This window comes from Sphaeramia orbicularis, chromosome 18 (assembly GCF_902148855.1).
Source record: "Sphaeramia orbicularis chromosome 18, fSphaOr1.1, whole genome shotgun sequence".
Taxonomy (NCBI): Eukaryota; Metazoa; Chordata; class Actinopteri; order Kurtiformes; family Apogonidae; genus Sphaeramia; species Sphaeramia orbicularis.
In genome coordinates, this window is record NC_043974.1 from 17,661,263 (window position 1) to 17,671,160 (window position 9,898).

At 32.7% G+C, this 9,898-nt stretch overlaps 1 protein-coding gene across 1 annotated transcript; it reads left to right on the top strand.

The window, feature by feature from the left end:
- LOC115438762 (leucine-rich repeat-containing protein 72) lies at nucleotides 1-9,597 on the top strand. The gene is made up of 5 exons (XM_030162560.1): nucleotides 1-124; nucleotides 1,296-1,531; nucleotides 5,364-5,546; nucleotides 5,637-5,714; nucleotides 9,255-9,597. The coding sequence occupies exons 2-5, from the start codon at nucleotides 1,368-1,370 to the stop codon at nucleotides 9,442-9,444; spliced, it is 615 nt and encodes a 204-aa protein (XP_030018420.1). The 5' UTR covers nucleotides 1-124; nucleotides 1,296-1,367; the 3' UTR covers nucleotides 9,445-9,597.
- Nucleotides 9,598-9,898: the final 301 nt, after the last annotated feature.

The window sequence follows — 9,898 nt, forward strand, 5'->3', positions numbered from 1 at the left end:
CAATGTGATTATCCCCATCATGTGATCGACAGCCGGGTATGAAAGAGGGCCTTTTATTTAGTGTGGAAGCAGTTCTCAGAGGTCTGTGGACGGGGAGAAGCAACACCGCGTCCTCTTCTGCTCGGTGAGTCCAGCTGAAACAACACATCAATGTCTGTACCATTTAGATTCACACTTTCACAATTAAGTATTTAGTCAGCTGCAGATACAAATGAATAACTGTCCTACAGCTGATTCTTATGTGGGAAATTATGTAGAAGACATACTTTTTTTTTTTTGCTTTTTAATCTATTTTCTACAGATTCACTGAAAAAATGCACATCACCTAATAACGTCATCATTATAAAGAAAGCTGCAATATTCAACTATTAAACGAATCAACTATTTTTATAATCAGTTAATCAACATGAGTAATTTTCAAAGAAAAAAATGATAATTTTCTGATTCTAAATGTGAATATTTACCAGTTTCTTTATTCTTTTCTGAAAGTAAAATGAGTGTCTTTGGATGAAGACCCAAACAAGACCTATGGGTTTGTCATCTTAGATTTGGAAACTGATGATTGACTTTTATTTTATTAATTAATTAATTTATTTTTACCATTTCATTTACATTTTATAGACCAAACAAGTAATCAGTTAAGCAAGAAAATGACTGACAGTGAAATTAACCATTAGTTGCAAGTCTTGAAACAAACCTGTGTCACCGCCTGTTTTGTTAAATTACTGCATTAATCAGATTAATTCACTTGTACATTTATTAGCTGTTATTACACATCAGTGATGTTATCTCCAACATTTTGTCCTGGATGTTTTTGTCTTATCTCGTTTGAACCTCCTTATATTGTGCTTGTATGGCATAATTCATTTGCATCTAATCAAATTTTCTTTTTTTTCTGTGCTGTTTACAATGCAAAGTATTTCTTTTTTTAGTTTTTCAAAGAGCGTTTTTGTGATACAGTGGTTTGATGTTAGCTTCCTACAGCTGTCAGGTTGTTATTAAATGTTATAGTTTGTTAATATCACAATCTAAGTCAGCTTTTCACAATATAAAAAAAGTGTTAAATCCTGTTTCTTTTTCACATTAAGCTGTATGTTGTGCTTTGTCTGTGAAACCAGAGCTTAGATCATTTTAGTAAAGATTTTTGATGAGCTCAGAAAAAAATTAGAATGTTGTGTTTATCTTAAGTCGTTGTTATGTTACTTTACTTGTTAAGAGGTTGTGTTTCAGTGGCAAGTCTTGTTCTGTTCCTTCCCACAGGGTTCTCATTTGTTGTGGCGTTGTTCTTTCTACAGGGTTTGATCATGTCATGATCATCTGACCTTGGCAGAGGGGCTGAAAACTTGGCATTTGCTGGTGTTTTTGTCATGGACCATCACACCTCAGGGCAACAAACGCAGCACAACCAATCCACAAGCTTTCAGTGGCTTTCTTTTGCATACCAGAGTCTGACTGAAATCCCCTATGACACCATATTAACGCAGACTGAAACCCTGGAGGTTCTGGACCTGAGTTACAATCTGCTGGATGAGTATCCTTTTATAATTAAACCAACCACAGCCACATAGTTAACATAGGCTGCACTGTTTAGTATGTTTATAACCAAAGGGTGAATTCATTACATGGATGAATATTAACTCTCAGATGTTCGAGTGTCTGGACCCAACAGTCTTCTATAACTGAGTCTAAAATGACCTGTGTTAAAATCTGTGTTTTAATGCCACTTTTATCATTTTGTCATGTTAAAAATAATGATTTGTATTAGATTTCGGTCCACAAAAGACTGACATCATGTTTGAAATGTTTGTTTTTTTGTTTTTGTTTTTTTTTCATTAACGATCTTAAAATATTTTTTATATCTATTTCGAAAACAATGCATATATAGAATGTAATGAATGAATGTATTTATTTTTGGTTTGTACATTAATCATTGCACTTAGCATAGTAATTATAATAAACATAAAAAACAAATAAGGAATAGGCTAGAAGCAAAAGCTTATTTTTTTGCCTTTCCTTTTCACCTGATACACTGCTTACATTAAATTAAGTGTGTACAGCAGGGGTGTCAAATATGCGGCCCGGGGTCCAAATGTGGCCCGCCAAAGGGTTCAGTTCGGCCCCTGGGATGTTTTTGCCAAGTGCAAAAATTCCACAGTCTTGAATTGAATTAAGCAAAAAAAAAAAAAAAAAAAGCTTGAATTAAGGATAAAATATTGAATTAAGCAAAAAAACAATCTTCAATTAAGTAAAAAAAAAACTTCAATCAAGCCAAAAAAATCTTCAATTAAGTAAAAAAACACCCACTTCAATTAAGCCAAAAAAAAAAATCTCAAATTTAGCAAAAAATCTTGAATTAACCCAAAAAAAAATCTTCAAGTAAAAAAAATCTTGAATTAAGCCAAAAAAAAATCTTCAGTTAAGTAAAAATAAATCTTGAATTAAGCCAAAAAAAATCTAGAATTAACAACTTAATTTTTTTTTCCTTTGTTTTAGAGCAAAAAATAGCATTTAATTATTAAAATATTGACATTTACAAACTATCCTGTAACACTAAAATGTGAATAACCTGAACAAATATGAACAACCTGAAATATCTAAAGAAAATTCAGCACAATTTGAACACTTTTTCTGCCTGTTCCTCAGCGTTTAGTGTCTTTGTAGATCTGATCCATAATGCACATGTAGAAATGATAAGTTGAGGAATAATATTGTTAAAATTGCACTAAATTTTCTTACATTTTTTAATTTAAATTTCAGTTTTTTCAGTTGTTTTTTTTGGGGGGGGGGATAGTTTATAAAAGTAAGTATTTTCATAATTTAATGGGGTTTTTTTACACTAAAACAAAGACAAAAAATTGGAGTTGTCATTGTTTATAGGTTACTCTGTTATTATTTTTCTGGTCCGGCCCACTTCAGATCAAATTTAGCTGAATATGGGCCCTGAACTAAAATGAGTTTGACACCCCTGGTGTACAGCATTGAGCATTCACACCATAAACAGAAAAAAACAAAATCAAATCAACAAAAACAAAAACATCCACCATTTCAACTTAATATTCCTAAATAATTTTAAACTGAAGGCATTTTTTTTTTTACTTTTCCAAATAATATATAGTATATAACAGAGTGAGTGATTTTAACCCACCTATGGGAGCTTAGGGTAGTAACACAAACACTACCATTTCATAAAATCTATAATAAAGTTAAAAATGTCAATGATATGATTTTGAGGAATACCTGGAATATGAAATAATAATTTTTCATTATAAAGATATTGCCAGAAAACAACCTCACTAGTTCATTTTTGACCCACTTATGCTTGTAAGGGTTAAATATAAAAATGTGTCATTTGTTATGTTGAAATCAAGAGAATTTGTGCAAAGATTATAACCATTATTAGATCATGTGGTATTATAGGCTCTGTGGAGTTTTTATCCTCTTTTAGCATCAATAAATCCACTGAACATGACTTGTTTAGCTGTAAAATCCAACCAAAAAATGACAGGACTGTTGTACACAGCAGCATTATTTGGTATCTTTAGTATTTTTATTCTGATCTGAATACATGCCTAAGGCTTACTTTTTTATACTTGTTTGTTTTTAGTAACTAAAACTCCCATTATACTCGTATTCACTTGCTAGTTGTACCTTTTCAAGTATTATACATAAACACCTGGGTCATGCTAAAATCAACTCCATAGAAGTATAGAATTAGGACTTACATCATCTATTTGCACTACTTTTAAGGTACACAGTAACTTTTGGAGTATTAAATGTACTTTTTAAATCTTACACTTGTGATAAACTACTAAATAATGACCTCACCAGCTGATAATGGTGGACAGATGAGTAACAGATACAGATCATCAACCCCTTTGTGTGCACATTCTTACCGTGTTTACATTTAGTGATTGGTTTAGTATTTTTCTTTTGTTGTGATACCAAAATAATTCTGTTTTCTGGTACCTGTGAGGCTTTATACATGTGTAAAAAGGCTAAAAGCTTTAAATAAATAAATAAATAATCTTGACTAAATGCTGACAAAACAAGCAAGAAAACCTGATGTGTTTAAATGCACAAGTTTATTACACATGCTCACAAAACCTAGTAAATTTGATTTATTATCAGTAAATCCAATTTGCTTCATATTTATCAGCATAAGGCTCTCATTTATTCCCGTTATGTTTGAAACACATGTGAAACATCTGACTATCTTTACAGTCTTTATATTGTTGATTATTGGTCATTTTCGATAAATACTTGCATATTTAGTTTGTTATTTTAACTCTCTTTAACTTGTTTGGTTCACATGATGTTTTAGTTTTTTTTTTGTAACTTATATTTTATTAGTTTTAAAAGAACAACAAAAACAAAACACAACAACATAAATAAGTCTGGGTAGCACAGTCTTATCAATTATTTTGCTTATATAATGTCCATTTTTTCCACTTTTTGTTCATTTGTGGTTCTTGTAGTCTCAATCTGTGTGTTAGTTTTTCCATTAGAAATATGTCGTCGATCGTAGTTATCCATTGATCCTTTAATGGTACGTTCATTTTCCCCCAATTCCTTGTTATACATTTTTTTGCAGCTATCAACATCACCTTTACCAAATATTTATCGTATTCACGTATAGTGCCATCACCAAAGTTGCATAAATAAAGAATTTCAGGTTTCTTAGGAATTGTGTATCCTAATACTTGACATAGGACATTGCAGTTCATTTCCCAATATTCCGAAAGTTTTGAATATTTCCAAAAAACATGAGAATGGTCAACATCCATCTCCCCGCGTTCTCTCCAACATTCCTGATGCCTCTGGAACTGTTTACTTTTAAACTTGGGTGTAATAAAAAATCTTATAAGATTTTTCCAGGCAAATTCCCTCCATGTCCGAGAGTTAGTAGTTGTATGATGTAATTTCCACATGTTTAGCCAATCTATAGCGTCAATTTCTATGTCAAATTCTCTTTCCCATTTCACTTTTACATAGTAAGTTCACATGATGTTTTTATGGTTGGAATGTATGACTGCTCTAAAACCATGTTAGCCTCCTGATTAAATAAAAGATGCATAAAATTAAAAAAGAACAAAAAACAGTTTTGACTTTAGTTTATGCTGCTGTTGACGAGACTGAACCAAGCTGCAAAATCAAACAATACATACTTCATAAATACTTCACACTGCTGAGTCTGTGATGAGAAATACTTTTTACAGATAAATTCAGTATAAAAACAGTTTTAAAGCTGTGAAAACTCTGCTGCTTCTGCTTCACCTGATGGAGTTGTGGTTCAATACAAGTGCTGTTGTGTGTGTTGTGTGCAGCTGTAGTTGTGTGTGTTCTCCTTCATTCAGTTCTTCTTGGAACCCGGTTCTTCTGGGTCAGCTGGAGAAGCTCAGCACTCTGATCCTGGACTGTAACAACTACACGTCTCATGTCAAGTTTCCCTACATGCCGAGCGTCACCACCGTCTGCATCAACAAGAACAAGATCAACAACCTGCCAGTGTTCGTGGAGGAAATTAGAAGAAAGTTCCCAAATATTAAGTGAGTGGAAAACCTTTAGTTTGTTCACATGTTCTCATCAGAATGAGTTTCACTGCTTCAGTTGGACTGACAGGTACTGTTGAAATCTAGGATCCTCAGCATGATGAACAACGAGGCTGCACCCAGTTACTTTAATGGAGGAAGTCTGACCCAGTATAAGGACTACAGGTGACCACACACACATACACCCCTGCATGTACTACTACTACTGTACTAGTACTACTGTACTACTACTACTACTACTACTACTGCTACTACTACTGCTGGTACTACTACTACTGCAACCAGTTACTTTAATGGAGGAAGTCTGACCCAGTATAAGGACTACAGGTGACCACACACACACACCCCTGCATATACTACTGCTGTACTAGTACTACTACTACTACTACTACTACTACTACTGCTACTACAACTACTACTACTACTACTACTACTGCTACTACTACTACTGCTGGTACTACTACTACTACTACTACTACTACTACTACTACTACTACTACTGGTACTACTACTACTATTACTACTTCTGACACTACTACTACTACTACTTCTGGTGGTACTACTACTATTACTACTACTACTACTGGTACTAGCAGTACTACTAATAATAATACTACTATTACCACTACTACTACTACTACTATTACTACTACTACTACTACTGACACGACTACTACTACTGCTAATACTTCTACTACTTCTATTACTGGTACTACTACTACTGGTTGTACTACTACTATTGCTAGTACTACTAATAATAATAATACTATTACCACTACTAGTACTACTACTACTACTACTACTGCTGGTACTACTACTACTGACACTACTACTACTACTACTGCTGATACTTCTGCTACTTCTATTACTCGTACTACTACTACTGGTGGTACTACTACTACTACTACTACTACTACTACTACTAATAACAATAATAATAATAATAATAATAACTATAAGTCTGCTCTTTGGAGTCTGTGGTTCATATATTTAATTGTGTATTCTTTAAATAATGTGACTGCTTGTTACTCTTTTCCTATTTTTTTATGTATTTTTCACTAAAAGTTGGGGTTTTAGTCACTGTAAGCCTTTTATTCCACAATAATGACTGAATCTGCATTACACAAATTAATTCAGCCTGTTATTAGTTTTTAGACCGTCATAAATAGACAAAAATGTCATTCAACAGACTACTGACACTGATATTAAATACTAATGTTTCTTTATTTACTGTTTATTGACGACAAATATACTGTGAGATTGGTGATAATAAGAACAAGGCCCCACTTCCTGAAATGAATAAGTAGAATTTCAGATTCTTAAACGTCTGAACTCCAACTTATTCAGACTGTTTGCTCACAAGTATTTTTTTCCTTGTATTCTGGCGCCCCCGTTTGGAGGACCAGGACAAAAAAAAAGTCAAAACGTTGAGCTGCAATTGGACAAGAACTGGTTGAAACTACTAGAATTAGACAGATACTCTTACCTGTAGTTTATGAAGTCAGTTTTATGCAGAATGCTTCTGTTATAGAAAAAAAGAATGAATAAAAAATTATTTATGTATAACTGGTATAGAGCTGCAACCGATTAATCGACTCAAAGTGATCCAAAAAAATCATTCAACCACAATTCTCCTGAATCAAAGCTCTGTTTCCTTCATTTCTCTGCTGTTAAACATGGGTTCCGCTGTTGCATTTCACATGGACGTTTATTAGACACACAAAGAAGCTTCAGTTCAGGAAAACTGCAATAGAATATTTCTCTTCAATCAGTTCGAGTCGATTAATCGAATAGTGAATTTTAGCATTTGCTTCAAGCACCTAATCAATTAATCGGTTGTAGCTCTAAACCTGTATAATAAATGCAGAAATTTCAGAACAAAAGTCTCAATTATTCAATAGCTCTGCATCTTTGTTTGGAAAATAAACAAAAAACATTAAAAAATTTGTAAAAATAAATGAATAAATAAATAAATAAATCTATTTATATATATTTATTTCTGCATGGATGAAGTGAACAGACTACTAAAACCAGAAAAAATTATTAAATATGAAAATGAATGAATTTATGAATAAATACATTTTATATTTACCCATATTCCACTGCTATTTGTTTTTCCATCTTTCTTTATATTTACTAGTATTTGTCAGAGTATCTATTGGATAGCTGAGCCTTTTTTTCTAGATTTATTAATAAGTCCTGGTAATAAAAAAAATCCTGATAATAATAAATACAGATATACCAGGAATTCAGTCTGTCTAAGATTTTTGTCCCACTTCTCAGACACTATTCACCCGATGCTTTTCAAAGTTGACACATGTTATTTACCACTGGGAGAGGTGCAGTACACAGTTTGGTGGCTGAATTTAATTGTTGTATTTTTTTTACACATTACCATATGTAGTTCATTGGCTATTTTCTTATTCCTTAAATATTCACATTAAATGTCATAGCTCATGTTTAGATTTAATTTCATTTCATTTCATTTATTAAGATCCCCGTAAGCAATTGATGATTCAGTTGCTCTTCTTCCTGGGGTCTCCGCTACATTACATTACAATTTTAAATTTTTACATTAATATTTACACCATTCACACACACACACACACACACACACACAAATAGGACATATACAACAGCCCAATACAATTAAAATAAATAAACAAACAGAATAAATGCTGTACATTTGTACTCCTACACCAAACAATAGCTTTCTGATACAAATCATGAAACATCTTTCAATATTAGCAATACTCATTCCATTTCATGCCTGTTGTGTAAACAAAAAAAGTTTTAATTTCTTTTGAAAACATTTTCTATTATTTTCCAACAACAAAAATCCTGGCAATCCATTCCATGCAACCATGGCCCGATTAAAAAACAGTTGGCTGTAACTGGTTGGTTCTGCCTAAAGGCAAAGCACACCGTGTTTCAGTGGTTTGTCTTGTACGAGAATTATATTGATCAGCAGAAAATGATTGTTTTCTGTGAATAATTTCAGGAGTTTGTGTTGCTATAATATTACGAATAAATGATAATAAAGAATATTTCAATCTAGATTTTACAGTTAACCATGTCAAACTGTTGTACATTGTGGTTCTATTAGTTCTGTAAGGGCAACCCAAAACAATTCATGCCGCTTTATTCTGTGCAACTTGCAATTTGTGTAAATTATTTTCATTAGTATTTGACCAAACAACTGAGGCATAATCCATATGAGATAATACTAATGACTGGACTAATTATTATTATTATTATTATTATTATTATTATTATTATTATTATTATTATTATTATTATTATTATTATTATTATTATTATTATTATTTCAGTTTTAACAGTGTTCAGAGTTGTAGCCACAAGTAAAGAAACCATTAGTCACAGCTTTTCAAGAACATCATGAGCTATTTTTACACAAGTGGACAAAGTGCACAAAGCCTCAGCAGGTGCATCAGTGTGTACTCTCATGTCTCATCATTCTACACAGGCCATTAGCTCCAAGTGCAGCATACTGTGAAACACTGGACAAATGGAATTCGATAGCTTTGTAGGATTGCTGCACCTCATTGTGTTGCACTACTGCATATACAGCACAACAATATCAAATTATATGTTTATTCTACAGCTTCTGACACTGCAACATCTGTTCATCTAAATGTACTCTGAATATACCCTTAGCATCAAGCTTCTCCTCTGCCTTTTCAGACAGTATGTCATCAGTCAGATCCCAGGTCTGGAGATTCTGGATGATACCGAGGTTATGGAAAAGGAGCGAGTCCTGGCCAGAAAAACCTACAGACTGCAGCGGTTCAGTCACAGCAGCAGCAGGAAGAGGAAAGATGATTCATCCAAGAAACACACACGCATACAGAAAAAGAAGAACACCGTCATCTGACAATAGGATTCATATGTTCTACAACCATTAAGTTCTATCATCAGCAAAATCCCGCACATTGTAGCTTATTGTATCATATCAATAATAGAATGAAATATACAAATATTATGTTTTGTATAGCTGTACATGACAATAAATGGAAATATGTGTTTCGTGCATCGATTTTTATTTCTTTTTTTCTAAAACTTTTTTTTTTTGACATTTCACACCTTTGGATCATGTTTTTACACACTGGTCAACATAGAAACATGGTTGAATCTATGACAGTGATTGTGATACAGGTTCCTGCACTGTGAATGTACATGAAAATGAAAGTAATAAACTAATGGATTGAGTTAATTAATAATTAATTCAAAGGGTCCAGTCTGGCCCCTGGACTGAATTTGTGAAATGCAAAAATCACACTGAGGACATTAATCATTTTACTTCAGGTTCCACATACAAACCAATTTAA